Here is a 15,815-nt window from a genome sequence, read left to right on the forward strand (position 1 = left end):
TTATTTAATTTAATTACATTTTATTTTATACCTACGTTAAATTTAATTTAAAATTTTAATGAAGTAAATTAAAATTCATTTTATACCTATGTATTTTTTTATGAATGAATATTTTTTATAATTTAAATTAAATTTATTTTGTTATATCTACGTTTAATTTAATTTTGTAATAAATTAAAAATTTTAATTTATTTTATTTCATACCTACGTAAAATTTAATTGAAAATTTGTATTAATTACATTTATTTCAATGAATTTTATTTTATACCTACGTTAAATCAATTTTTTATAAATTAAATTTATTTTAATTACATTTATTTTATACCTACGTAATTTTTTTTTATAAATTATTCTTTTTACATTTATTTTATCTTATACCTACGTTAAATTAAATGTTTTAATAAATTAAATTTATTTTATTTAAATTACATTTATTTCATTTAATACCTACGTTTAATTTATTTTTTAAAATAAATTACATTATTTTATTTAAATTAATTTTATACCTACGTTAAATTACATTTTTTATAAATTATCTTATTTTATTTAAATACATTTTTTAAAATAAATTACATTTATTTTATTTAAATTACATTTATTTTATACCTACGTTAAGTTAAATGTTTTAATAACTAAAATTTATTTTCTTTTAATTAAATTTATTTTATTTCATACCTACACATGTACAGTCATTTTAACTGCTCTGACTGCTACAAGCTAAGTGCGGCCTGGAAGCGTATTAAGTAATACATTTTACAATTCCTTATAGAGGAACCCCATACTAATGAACTGACTACGTATCTATATAATTATAAGACCGCACGCAGATACCGCAAAAGCGGACCCCGTTGTCAATGATATAATTCGATGTACGTACAGCAGTTGCAGCAGTTGCTGTACGTACATCATTAAAATTACACCGATTGCAATACGTCACCAAAGACACAATTTTAATTTGACCCCCGGGTCTGATCGCGTTAACTGTGCAGGTGGCGGGTCGAGAGGTTACTTGCACGTGTGTGCAGCTTGTTGAATATTGACGTGCGATGACTTGTGGAGAGGAAGAATGATGCTGATGATGGCGATGCAAGTCTTGAAGTCTGACGTTGTTCTCCGAGTCGTGTAGCCTACCGCGTGCCACTTTGGGGATTGCGTAATGTCATTTTAGTTTCCTCTGTGGAACTTTTTATTTTGTTGATTCTAACGATTGAATTAACGTAGGGCGGGCTTGGGAGCGGCGTTGACGATGTGTTTTGGCGTTACACCAACCAGCACCTTTGCATTCAGAAGTTGGAGGTGCTTTGATTGTTACAGCGAGAGGTGGAATCATCACCGCCATCGTCATGGGTTTAAGTGGGCACGGAGCCCGTCAAGGGAATGGGTAGGTAGAGGAATGGGGTTGGAGAGTATACACAACTTGCATTTCTAGTCATTTCAACAATTTATGGGCATGCGCATTATTAACAGTATCCTGATTGATGAGCTAAACAAAATCGCAATTTAATCGTGAATCTATTGTCATAAATGAGTCCGAAATATCAATAGTCATGCTCAAAACCGCATTCCTATTGTTATAAAAAATCATTGTACCCCCATTCATGATGACAATTCCAATATGGTCATTATGATGCTCAGAATTAGTTATATTCTCAGAATCATGAACATTTATTAAAACAGCAGTGTGCTCAAAATGCTCATTTAACAATTTCAACATGTACACAATCAATTCCAAGATTCTAATCAAAGTAAGTCCTATGTATCGTGGTGTTTTCATGCGTATCCATTATTGCGTGCCCCCCCCAAAAAATATACAAAAGTCTATTTTTATAATGTTTGCACGGTGTACAGTCTGGAAATTACCCACATGGCAAATTTAAAGCTTGGTGCGTGTCGGGAAGTACGCTAAACATTTTGAACAGACGCACACATTCACAACTTTGCCTTTGATATATATGGAGATTGGTAATAAATTGTTAATTTAACTACTTTCAAGCTGACTGATTGGAAATAGGAATAGCACTGGCTCACCACGGGGCTTGTCGCATGGTATCTGGGCACTTTATTTGAAACGTAAACCCCACAGTGTGTGAGTTAAATTCCTCGCAAGTTGCGTCCACAGAGACAGACAGACAGACAATGACGTTTCTAGGTAAGAGTAAGAAATTAATCTACGTGTCGAGGCGAGACGAGAGAGCCAAGAGGTCACCTCGTTAGATGGGGCGGCGCGTCAACCTTAGTCACGTGACTGAAGGAGTGTGGGCGTGCCGTGCGTGTGTGTCGTGTACTGTGTGTGTGTGTGTACCGTGTGTGTTTGTACTGTGCGTGTGTGTGTACTGTGCGTGTGTACTGTGTGTGTGTACCGTGCATGTACCGTGCGTGTGTGTGTACTGTGCGTGTGTACTGTGCGTGTGTACTGTGCGTGTGTGTGTGTGTACTGTGCGTGTGCGTGTGTACCGTGTGTGTGTACTGTGCGTGTGTATACTGTGCGTGTGTACTGTGCATGTGTGTGTACCGTGCGTGTGTGTGTGTACTGTGCGTGTGCGTGTGTACTGTGCATGTGTGTGTACCATGCGTGTGTGTGTGTACCATGCGTGTGTGTGTGTACTGTGTGTGTGTGTGTACACTGTGTGTGTGTGTACCGTGTGTAACGTGTGTGGCGGTAGTCTAGCGGTTAGTGCGCTGCTCTACAAACATGACGACCCGAGTTTGATTCTCGCTCACAGCCAACACCCAGTGACGATTCTTTAGGATATGTTTTTCAAACGAACGGTTGTTTGGGTTGCGTTGTGTTCTTTAAAGTTACTTGCAATTCAAATACAGGTGTGTTGCTGGTGGTTGTGATGCCAGACGATAACATTGTGAGGAGCAATGCCTGAATCCTTACCCTTGGGGTTCCTCATGAGGGTGCAGAGTCCTCCACTCGGGGCAGGAGACTGCCAAACAACAAGGAGTGGCTCTTATTCTGAATAAAAGAATGAAGGCGGCGTGGGAAGGTGGCGGCGAGGTGTGGGAAGCTGTAAGCCCCAGGCTACTTTGGGCTCGCCTCCCCATCAACAGGAGGCAGAGAATGGTGGTGGTGGTGGCTGCTTACGCCCCCACCGAAGATGAACATCAGTGGAGGGATGCAGGCAAGCCCGTGGATTCAGATTCCTTCTATAACCTCCTGTGACAGGTGTTAGCTAAAAGTGGCCCCTCGGGATAGAGTCATCCTGTTGGGTGACTTCAATGCCCGAGTTGGTCATGATGCTGGCACCTGGTCTGGAGCGATTGGAAGGCATGGGCCAGATCAACTCAATAACAATGGTAGGAGGCTGTTAGACTTCTGTGCAGCCTGTGGGCTTGTCATTGCCAACACGCTGTTCTGGCATCTGTGCATCCAGACAACATCATGGATTCACGCCGGGTCCAAGCAAGAACATCCGCTGGACTATATAGCAGTGGACCAGCGAATGCAGGCCCATGTCCTTGACACCAGAACCTACAGTGCTGCTGACCTCACTGACCATTAGCTTTTCATATGTAAGATCTGTGGGCTGGGTAAATCTGTGAGCAGGAGCGAGAGACAATTAAGCTCCCAAGCATTCACTACGTTATACACAACATATTTGCACTCATAAGTCACTTGCCTAATTGCCTCAGCAACTTGGTGTTTCGTATCGAATCTCATCTCAAACAATCGAAGGGCGCCCCTAAGTGGCAGCTGCCCCTGTGTGGCACAAGGTGGCCCTCCACCGGCCTGCACGTGGCATGAGTCTGTCGGTAGGGGGCGATCATTGACACGTCATCTACGTTGTGGAGTTTCCGGATAATGTTTTGGAATTACCACAATTTTGACCGTGACACCAACATGCAATGATCTGTGCGTTGTGAGTGACACAATACTCTGTTTTACATCCGCCGTGAAGCAGAACAGCGCATAATGTGGTGAATGTTACTGGGGTTGCCAGGTGTGCCTGTCGGATTTGAACTTTGAATCTCTGCAACAAATAAAGAATGCGCTACCATATTCCTGGTTCTTTCGGCAAAGTCACGTAGATAGAAAACAAAAAATAAACAAAATAAAAGATAAAAAAATGAAAAAATACAAATAACAAATAAAAATAATACATTAAAAAAAATAATTGATTATAAGATGCCATGGGTCGACTGACTCAGATGACTGGCCGATGCATCGCCTTTGCCCCCCACTACACACACACAGTGTGTGTACATGTACACACACTGTGTACATGTACACACACTGTGTGTGCACGTGTACGCACACAGAGTGTGTACACACACACACTGTGTGTTTGTATACAGTGTGTGTGTACACACAGTGTGTGTGTACACACAGTGTACACACACACTGCATACGCAATAATGTCCACGTTGTTGCTGAGTTCACACACCCAAGGGAGGGGGCAATGGAAAATGAAGCTAAATCAACTTAGACTCCATCCCCGCTCTGTGACGTCACCACTCAGCATGACCTCATCGGCATAAAGTGCCAGCGGGAGGTGTATCTCGCTAGTGACGTCATGTCACCAAGGTATTCACACTCCCCCAACCCCGTCCACAGTGCTCTTGATCGTGACGTCACCTCCGCTTGGGTCACTGCCGATATCAATCCAGTGGCAATCCTTATTTGGGCAAAGGTACGCCCAGTGACTGGCGGTTCATTAACATAATGTATCCGTTGAAGCCGTCGAGTGTTTATTGCGACAGGTTCAGCAGCCACACCCCATTCCTCGACGTATGGCCCGGGCTCATTAACATAATTTATTCAGTTACAGAGCCGCTCTTTGTGGGAGGGGCGTGTCTCTTATCCCGGCAGTGACGTCATGTTACCTGCTTACCCGTGTGACGTCGCGAGGTAACAGGAGGCTGCCGATCCGCGCTTGCACTGAAATCCGAGGTGAGAAATTCTCATCGTTGTGGTGGTTGTTGTTGTTTACCAAGGTAGAGCCTCTCTCTCGTAGGGATGTCAGTTGAGTAGCAGCGAGCATGGGAATCGATGTCCAGGTTGGAACTTTACAACGCGGGGCCTAGCCATGCGGGGCCTTGCCTCCTGCCCTCACCTGATTGCGTTCGCTTTAATTATCTCGCTTAAGTTTAATTTGTCTTCACCCGGCTCGCCACTTTGTAACTTTGTTTTATTGTAAATATTCACGCAGTTTTTATTTTCGTTTTTTTGTTAGCAGGCCAAGCCCGCTTGAGCTGCTATACCGCTCTTGTTATCAGAAGCGACCTGCCCACAACAACACAAGGTGAGGCTTTGTCAACGTGTGTGAATGTTTTGACTTAAAACTTTGGTGACTGCAGGAATTATTATTCTTGGTTTTTTCGGTAAAGTCATGTAGATAGAAAATTAATAAAAATAACAATGAAAATAAATAAAAAATAAATTGTAACTAAAGCAAAACAACTCACGTCGTTTTGATCGCAACACAAGTGGCCTTTATTTAATGTAATTGTATTATCTGTTATTGTTATTTTTTATCTACGTAACTTTACCGAAAGAAACAAGAATACGTGTGTCAATGTCTATCGGTCAAAGACGCTATACGGAGAGACGCGCAAACTCCAAATATACAGCAGGCGTCACGGTTGGGATCGAACCCATGACTTCCTGTATACCAGGTGAGGTAGTTAACATCTCACCACGGAGAGAGACACGCAAACTCCAGTTAGCCACGGCTATGTTCGTTGATCCTCAATTAATTACTTGGTGGAGTGAGAAAGCATTCATGCCGAGCAGATGAAGGTGGCCAGGCATGATTCTAGACACGTCACCGCCTGTTTACTCAGTGACAGTGTACAGTTTGTGTTTGCAGTAACGTCTATTAACTCTGTTGAACACGGAGGTTATATCATGACAATTGTTTACTTTTGTTTTCCTCTGGAACTCTTTATATGAATGTAAACAGGAAGTTAACACAGCACACACATGCAGCTGAAGTCGGAACTGTTCATCCCAGCATTTAAGGACATCTGAGCCTGGATTCACACCTCTAAGTTGCGATTGAACGTTAATTTATGAATTTCTGCACTACAGAAATAGTATTGTTTTCAACACCCTCTGCTATGTCAGCTGAATTTAGCTCTCATAAATATTCATTTTGTAGCCAGACAGCTGAAATTGTGTGCTCGGAGTTTTGGGTGAACATTCATTTTGAAGATACGAGGGCTTCCAGGCATGTTTATAACCATTTGCCCTCTCATTGTGTGCCATAACAGCCCTGTGATGAATTTGGGAAACGTTTTTACTACATCCTGAATATATGAATAAGTATAGACGTGTAAGTCACATGTGACTATATGCATTCCTCTGTGCCTCGATACTGACGTGTAAATGGTGTGGATATTATTTTTTTCTGTCTGCAGCTGACGCTTCCTCTGACGCTTCCTCCGCAGAATTGGTCTGATGGAGCAAATGCACTCAGCGCAGCTCGGTAGGACAAGTCAACAATGCGACCAGCATGCATACAGCACGGATCGGACTGGAAATTTGACACGGCACCAGAGAACTCGCACAGGAGAGAAACCCTTCAAGTGCACTGTGTGTGACAAGGCATTTTCAGATTCATCGACTCTTAAAAAACACCAGAGAACACACACGGGAGAGAAACCCTTCAAGTGCAGTATGTGTGTGAAGACATTTTCAGATTCATTTGCTCTTAAAACACACCAGAGAACACACACGGGAGAGAAACCCTTCATGTGCAGTGTGTGTGGGAAGGCATTTCCAGATTTATCTATTCTTAAAACACACCAGAGAACACACATGGGAGAGAAACCCTTCAAGTGCAGTGTGTGTGGGAAGGCATTTTCACGGTCATCTGCTCTTAAAACACACCAGAGAACACACACGGGAGAGAAATCCTTCTTGTGCAGTGTGTGTGGGAAGACATTTTCTGATTCATCTGCTCTTAAAAAACACCAGAGAACACACACGGGAGAGAAACCCTTCAGGTGCAGTGTGTGTGGGAAGACATTTTCAGATTCATCTACTCTTAAAAAACACCACAGAACACACATGGGAGAGAAACCCTTCAAGTGCAGTGTATGTGGGAAGGCATTTTCAGATTCATTTGCTCTTAAAACACACCAGAGAACACACACGGGAGAGAAACCCTTCAAGTGCAGTGTGTGTGGGAAGGCATTTTCACAGTCATCTGGTCTTAAATCACACCAGAGAACACACACGGGAGAGAAACCCTTCATGTGCAGTGTGTGTGGGAAGGCATTTTCACAGTCATCTGCTCTTAAAACACACCAGAGTACACACGGGAGAGAAACCCTTCAAGTGCAGTGTGTGCGGGAAGGTATTTGCACATTCATCAAATCTTCAAGTACACCAGAGAACACAGAAGCATCAGAAGATCCACAAGGAGTGGAGTCTGAAATCAGCTTGTGAAAGTCAAAGTGCCGCAATGTGCCCACCCCTCATGAAACACGAACCGGAAGAAAATCCCAGCTTGGACACTTTTAAAGGTATCGAGGTGAAATGTGAAGAGGTGATGGTGAAATCTGAAGAAGTGATGGTGAAGAGCAAAGAAGTGAAGGTAAAATGTGAAGATGAAGATTCAACTCCAAAATGGGACCTTCACATCGATGGAGGCAACGTAAAGCAGGAGGAGAATTCTGACTGTGAGGCAGAGCGAGGCAACTCCCAGCAGTTTGTGGAAGTGGAGGTGTGGGTGGACTTCCTCCGAGACAATACAAAGTCAAGTGGAGACCCGGTAGATGTGTAAGCTTGACATGATGTCGCTCCAATACATGCACCTTTGTCACAGGCCTTTAATGACAAGAACGTGAAGTTGGACACTCAGCTCCTAGGTTCAACCTGCAGAGTAAGAGCGGCCAGTCTTTGTGGACCTGTCTGTTGGGTAGATCTTTAACCAGGAGCGAGAGACAATAAGCCCCCAAGCATTCACTATGTTATTATTGCATTTACACGGTGCTTGCTTTATCGCCTCGGCAACTCGGAGTTTTGTGTCGTACCTCGTCTGAAACACTCGAAGAGCATCCCCAAGTAGCAGCTGCCCCTGTGTGGCACAAGGTGGTGGCCCTGCACCGTCCTGCATGTGGACAAGAGCCTGTCAGTAGGGGGCGATGATTGATGCGTCATCTCAGTTGTGTAGTTTGTAGGTAATCTTGATTCGAAGCTTTCGTGACCGCAGGATTCCACACTCTTGAGTTCTTTCGGTAAAGTCACCTCGTGGGTAGAAACATAACAGGTCACGGCGTTGAGATCACAACACAAGCAATCGTCATCAGGTGGGACAACCACAGCAAGAGAAACTGCTGAAGTAGTAGGCGCCTACTCCAGCAGATTCCTCTTATTGCAGCTGTGCTTGTCCCACCTGATGACGATTGCTTGTGTTGCCATCGAAACTCCGTGATCTATTATTTGTAGCGTAATGTTTAGAATTTGCTCAATGATTTAGAATGAATAGTTCATAATAAAGGTTTTTGGGTTAGATCGCATTATTTATAAATGTGTCGTAACCCTCCACCACCCGACACGGCCAATCAGCAAAAAAAGTCACGTTGACAAAAGACAAATAATTCACTACTTTAGCCCACCGGTGTGTTGAAGAGTGAATCCACAACATTTACAGTTTGAGTAGTACTGTGACGTTTCGCTGGTAAATACATCCAGCATCATCGGGCAATTCGCCAGAATGGTAAAGCCCTCGCTTGCTCCCGGTTTTATATAGAGCAGCAGGGTGACGTCATCACTTAACTCATATCAGGTGCAGTGATTAGAGGCGGAGGGGGGTATTGTAATTATATAATCGATTAGTAATCAGTCATTGGTAATGATTAGTAATAAGTGGTAGATTAGTAATTAGTTGTAATGTGTGTTAGTGATTATATGCTATGTTAGTAATCCGTTAATTAGTTTGTGTTTCCCCTATAAGGAATTGTAATGTGCATTCATGTTCTTAGCTTCCTCGGCAAAGTGACGCTGAAGGGAAACAACAAAACAACAAACATAGATATTCTATTATTTTATTGCTTCCCCCCCAACGTGACTCCACCGAAAGAGCCAAGAACATGAATCACTGCAGTCACGAAAGCTTTAAATCAAAATGTAATGTGTATTATTTAATAATACGCTTCCAGGCCGCACTAAGCCTGTAGCTGTCAGAGTGATTAAAGTTATTCTTATTCCTCTCAATTTCAATGGATTCTCTAATTAGTCTTTGCCAGTAATAATTAGTTTTACACAACACTGCAACATTGTCAAAATCAATTAAGTGTCCTTGTTTACAAGCATGTTCTGCCACTGCCGACAGTTGTGTTTGAGATAATTTATATCTCTCTGATGTTTTTTTAGTCTTACACTGATGTTACGTCCCGTCTGTCCAATATAGCATCTGCCACATAAACAATTAATCCGATATACACCTTCTGTTGATAATTTAGGTAATGCGTCTTTAGTGCAAGATACTAGTTTTTGAATTTTGTGTACTGTACCAAATCTTACTGTAATGTTTTGCTTTTGCAAAACACGGGCTAATCTGTCAGTTACTCCTGAGATATATGGAATTTTTATTGTTTTAACAATCTGATCGCTTTCAGCAGTATTGCTTTGCGACCGTGATTTGGCATTCAGTGCTCTGTTAATTTGAGCATTATTGTAGCCATTCTGTCGTAGTGCGTCTTTAACGTGTTTGATCTCTCTCACTAGACTCTCACCATCTGACACTGTTTTAGCCCGATGTATGAGCATCTTGATAAGAGAGGATTTCTGAGCTGGATGATGATGCGAATCTGCATTCAGATAGGCATCAGTGTGCGTTTGCTTTCTGTAAACGCTGTGTGTTATTTTACCGTTTAGGCCATGTCCAAGCAAAATATCTAGGAATGGGAGTGTGTTATTCACCTCCATTTCCATGGTGAACTGGATGGCCGGGGTTTGTGCATTGAGATGATTTAGAAAATCATTAAGCGTATCTTTACCATGTGGCCAGACAACCAAAGTGTCATCCACATATCTAAACCAAAAAGATGGTTTTAACGTGAATTATTTGTCTTTTGTCAACGTGACACTTTTTTTTGCTGATTGGCCGTGTCGGGTGGTGAAGGGTTACGACACATTTATAAATAACGCGATCTAACCCAAAAACCTTTATTATGAGTTTATATAGGTAGCTCTGCTTAAACGCGTCTCTCTCTCTCCATCCATCTCTGTCTCCACTCTCTCCCTCTCCCTCTCTTCCTATCCCCTGTAGGTTCGGGCCCGAGCGAGTTCCTGCCGGGGATTTGGCTCTTCAGGAGTTGATTCCCCCTGTGGCTTTGTCGGCACGAGGCGACCGCGCGAAGCGTCAAGGGCTCCACCGGGCCCCAAGCTGCCGCCCCAGCACCACCGTAGCAGCCAAACCACCGGTGCTCGGCATGGCCTGTATGAAGGTCTTGCTGGACCGCATGTTGCGCACGGGGTACAGCGTCGTCCAGGAGAACGGACAGAGGAAGTTCGGACCGCCGCCCGACTGGCAGGGGCCCCCTCCCGCCCGTGGCTGCGAGGTGTTTCTGGGGAGGATCCCGCGCGACCTCTACGAGGACGAGCTGGTGCCCGTGCTGGAGACGGTGGGGAAGCTCTACCAGCTCCGCCTCGTGACGGGGCACGGCGGAGAGACCCGCGGCTACGCGTTCGCTACCTACGCGACGCTCGCCCAAGCCACGGATGCCGTCAAGAAACTCGACAAATTAGCGATCCGTCCCGGACGCCGCATTGCAGTCTGCATCAGCGTGGACAATCGCCGCCTCTTCATTGGGGGGCTGCCAAAGAACAAGAAGCGAGCGGAGGTGATGATGGCGATGAGCGGTGCCACGGAGGGCGTGGTGGACGTCAAGATGAGCGTCTGTCGCCGAATCAACTTCCAGCTATGGGGCCGGACCATCAAGGTGGACTGGGCCATCCCGGAGTGGGACACGGTGGCTGCGGCTGCGACAACGGAACACGAGGAGGAGAAGGAGGCGGCGGTGCCAGACCTGCCGGAGCCGGAGTGCACGGGCACCGGCAAAGCCGCACACAGCCTGTTTGAGGGCTGGGGGGCACGGACGCGGCTGTGGTGGGTACCTCTCCACCTGCGGCCCATGCCCATTGCTCTCGAGGCGCTGCCGGAGGCGGCCATGCTGTCGTGGGAGGTGCGGCTGTGGATGCTGTGCCGGACCGCCGGTATCAGCTACCCAATCTTCGAGCTGCACGCTTACTCGGAGCCCGGGATACCCGTAGGCCTCCTCTATAAGGTCTCGGTTCCCGGGATGGGAGAAGGCGCCGGCATCTTCCCTGCATTTCTGAGCTCCAGCGAGGAGGGAGCACGGGAGGTGGCGTGTCAGCTCGCCTACAACATCCTCAGCGATGCGAATCCTCTGAGAATGTGCCCAGCCTCTGCCGCGACACCGCCTCCCAGCCGCCTTTTCCAGGACCTCTCGGCGTAACCCGGCTCCTTCCCCATGACCCGGCAGGTGGTCGCCATGTACTGTACCTGCCCAAAAGCGACATGTACCCGTAGCGCATGTGTCCATTGCAGCGGCGTTCGTCAGACCACTGACGATGTTCTACCCACGAGCCCTCACTTAGCGTTCACTCTGAACCTCACGTCCATTGCGGCGTTCAAACAGCAAATTGTCCGGCCACTCACTCTCCACGTTCACGTTACCGCACGCTCTCCACTCAGCCATCCGCCCCCTTTCCTTTTTCCCTCGTGGGGGGGGGGGGACCACCCCTGACTTCACGTCGCGCCTCTCTCATTTGACTCATCGCTCCGCACGTGTCCTCGTTCGCTCCTTCTCACCAGACCACGCGCCGCTACCTCGCTCGCTACGCACGTCTCACGAAATGACTTTCCACGTTAACGTCTCGTCACTGTGCCGGCTCTTCTTGGCCGCGATTCCGGCTGGCGGCGTGACGGCGACGGAGAGAGATGTCGGCGAACGGCGACACGCCAGGACCCGGGACCCCACGCACGAGCCCCGAGCTCCGGGTCTGCTCCCCCATATATACCCCTAGGCGTGACCTTCCAGCAGGTTACACAAGAGGGCGTGGCCAGAGGCATGGCTAGGCCCCGCCTCCAGCCATGCCCTCTCGTGGAACCTTGGAGCAGGTGACCGGAGTAACTCGGCTAGCCCCACCTGTTGCCTTTGCCCCAGATGCGCCTCCTTCCCTGATTGGTTCTTACCTCTGTGGCTGTACCCGTGAAGCCCTTGCCAGGCCAGCGGGTGTCACCCTGTCATGTCAGCAGGTGTCACCCTGTGATGTCAGCAGGTGTCACCCTGTGATGTCAGCAGGTGTCACCCTGTCATGTCAGCAGGTGTCACCCTGTCATGTCAGCGGGTGTCACCCTGTGATGTCACCAGGTGTCACCCTGTCATGTCAGCAGGTGTCACCCTGTCATGTCAGCAGGTGTCACCCTGTCATGTCAGCAGGTGTCACCCTGTGATGTCACCAGGTGTCACCCTGTGATGTCAGCAGGTGTCACCCTGTCATGTCAGCAGGTGTCACCCTGTCATGTCAACAGGTGTCACCCTGTGATGTCAGCAGGTGTCACCCTGTGATGTCAGCAGGTGTCACCCTGTCAGCAGGTGGCACCCTGTGATGTCAGCAGGTGTCACCCTGTGATGTCAGCAGGTGTCACCCTGTCATTACACTTTAATGTAAATCGACAACAGAATCCTTGAAGAAAAAAAAAAACTCATTCAGGTTTTTTGACATGTCGACGCCATTTCGTTTTTGAAAATGCACGGGAGAAAAATATATTTTGTTCACATCGCATTCTGATGTCAGAACATTTGATTGTTTATCAAATTGAAAAACCCTTGAACAACTTTGCTGCACACGGAGATGTTCGTGCACCGCCTCGTTTCCACGGCCTCTATCCCGGTGCCATTTGTATTTCAGTTCTGTTCCTTCGCCTGAAGAAGGCTACTTGTGTTGTGGCCGAAAACGTCGTGATTTTTGTTGTTTTATTTTTTACCTACGTGGTGACTTTACCGAATAGAACCAAAGAGTACACATACAGCTGTTAAGAGTTTGATGTTTTATTGATTTTCAGTTTAGGTGTTTTTTCCGGTAATGTTTCTGTTAATGTTTCAGTGGAAATAAAGTCCTGAAAAGTCTCTCTCCACTCTCTCTCTCTCCACTCTCACACTCTCCACTCTCTCTCCACTCTCTCTCCACTCTCTCTCCACTCTCTCTCTCCACTCTCTCTCTCCACTCTCTCTCTCTCCACTCTCTCTCCACTCTCTCTCTCCACTCTCTCTCTCCACTCTCTCTCTCTCTCCACTCTCTCTCTCTCCACTCTCTCTCTCCACTCTCTCTCTCCCCACTCTCTTTCTCCACTCTCTCTCCACTCTCTCTCTCCACTCTCTCTCTCCACTGTCTCTCTCCACTCTCTCTCTCCACTCTCTCTCTCCACTCTCTCTCTCTCTCCACTCTCTCTCTCCACTCTCTCTCTCTCCACTCTCTCTCTCCCCACTCTCTTTCTCCACTCTCTCTCCACTCTCTCTCTCCACTCTCTCTCTCCACTGTCTCTCTCCACTCTCTCTCTCCACTCTCTCTCTCTCCACTCTCTCCACTCTCTCTCTCCACTCTCTCGGCCGAGCCTCTGCCACTTGTGGTTCTGAGTGTCGCACGCTTCGGATCCTTCTTGCCCTCCTCTGCGGTTGTGTGTGTGACCGACGACGTGTGTGGAGAGCTGAAGGGTAGCGGTTAGCGCTACGCTGCACCACGATCCTGGCGACCCAAGTTCGATTCCCACTCACATCCAACACCGGTGACGATTCTCTGAACCGGTCCAGGGCCTCCCCTAGGTCGACTCCGCCTCAAATGAATACCTGGTGCGGCATGTAAACATCGCCACTAGGGAGACAAAGGCCGCCGGGCGTGGTGCTGGCTACCCACCCCCTCGTGTACCATGCCGGCCTTATAGGAGCTCGTTAACAGCACTTGCCCCTACAGTCTGTTAAGGCTACACGGGGGATCTTTGTCTGTGTGCGGCACGGTGAGTGTGTGCAGCGAGGTTCTCTGCTGGGCGTATCAGAAGGCAACAAAAATAAGGACAACTTGGCAGTCACACAGACACAGACACACACGTGCGCAGAGACAGACACACACATGCAGAGACACAGACATACACACGCAGAGACAGACACACACACAGAGACACATAGACACACACTCGCAGAGACAGACACACACGCAGAGACACATAGACATACACACGCAGAGACAGACACACATACGCAGAGACAGACACACGCAGACACACACGCAGAGACGCAGACACCCGCAGACACATAAACACACACGCAGACACATAGACACACACACGCAGACACATAGACACACACAGAGACACATAGACACACACGTAGAGACATAGACACACACGCAACCACATAGACACACACGCAGAGACAGACACACAGACACACACAGAGACACAAAAACACGCAGAGGCACATAGACACACACGCACACACCGATACAGACACACACAGATACATGCAGAGACACAGACACACACCGATACAGACACACACACACAGTCACACACAACAACAACCGCCATTCGCCACTAAGTGGCGGTGACGTCACCATGACCCTTGTGCCAGGCCATGTGCACCTTGAGGCCAAGTGAAGTGTCGAACGCCCGCGGGCAGGAGGTCACGGGGCAGACCCAGGTACCACGGGTCGACTGACTGAGATGACTGGCTGGTGCACCACCTGTGCCCCCTACTGTGCTAACTTGCTGTGCTTTAGCCACCCGGCGCTCCGCTCGAGACAGACACACACAGACACACAATCACGCAGAGACACATAGACACACACGCACACACCAATAGACACACAGACCCACGCAGAGACACAGACACATACCGATACAGACACACACCGAAACAGACACAGACAGACACATAGACACACGCAGAGACACAGACACACACAGACACACGCAGAGACAGACACACACCGATACAGACAGACACACACACAGAGACAGGCGTGTGTGTGTTGGGATGAGTAAAACAAAACCCATAAAAAGCGTTGTTGTTGTGAGGGAGTTTTTGGTGTTTTCACTTTGGGAGCTCATTGATGAGAGATGTAAACATCTCCAATAAATACATGTCAGTGGGTTCATAATGGCCGTGTCAGAGACACTGACACCCTGGGTTCAAGCCCTGGGTCTGGGTGTCTCTCTCTCTCTCAGTGGGTTCATAATGGCCATGTCAGAGACACTGACACCCTGGGTTCAAGCCCTGGGTCTGGGTGTCTCTCTCTCAGTGGGTTCAAAATGGCCGTGTCAGAGACACTGACAACCTGGGTTCAAGCCCTGGGTCTGGGTGTCTCTCTCTCAGTGAGTTCATAATGGCCGTGTCAGAGACACTGAGACCCTGGGTTCAAGCCTTGGGTCTGGGTGTCTCTCTCTCTCAGTGGGTTCATAATGGCCGTATCAGAGACACTGAGACCCTGGCACCCTGGGTTCAAGCCCTGGGTCTGGGTGTCTCTCTCTCTCAGTGGATTCATAATGGCCGTGTCAGAGACACTGGGACCCTGGGTTCAAGCCCTGGGTGTCTCTCTCTCTCAGTGGGTTCATAATGGCCGTGTCAGAGACACTGAGACCCTGGGTTCAAGCCCTGGGTCTGGATGTCTCTCTCTCTCAGTGGGTTCATAATGGCCGTGTCAGAGACACTGAGACCCTGGGTTCAAGCCCTGGGTCTGGGTGTCTCTCTCAGTGGGTTCATAATGGCCGTGTCAGAGACACTGACACCCTGGGTTCAAGCCCTGGGTCTGGGTGTCTCACAGTGGGTTAATAATG

At 47.3% G+C, this 15,815-nt stretch overlaps 1 protein-coding gene across 1 annotated transcript; it reads left to right on the forward strand.

Moving 5' to 3' along the window:
* Positions 1–7,404: 7,404 nt before the first annotated feature.
* On the forward strand, positions 7,405–12,236 carry LOC142909267 (uncharacterized). The gene is made up of 2 exons (XM_076059691.1): positions 7,405–7,835; positions 10,227–12,236. Exon 2 carries the CDS (start codon positions 10,390–10,392, stop codon positions 11,434–11,436), a length of 1,047 nt encoding a protein of 348 aa, XP_075915806.1. The 5' UTR covers positions 7,405–7,835; positions 10,227–10,389; the 3' UTR covers positions 11,437–12,236.
* The last annotated feature ends 3,579 nt before the right edge of the window (positions 12,237–15,815 follow it).

This window comes from Petromyzon marinus, unplaced genomic scaffold (genome assembly GCF_048934315.1).
Source record: "Petromyzon marinus isolate PM22_M1 ecotype Great Lakes invasive population unplaced genomic scaffold, UKy_Petmar_22M1.pri1.0 PM_G_Scaffold_112, whole genome shotgun sequence".
NCBI classification, from domain to species: Eukaryota; Metazoa; Chordata; class Hyperoartia; order Petromyzontiformes; family Petromyzontidae; genus Petromyzon; species Petromyzon marinus.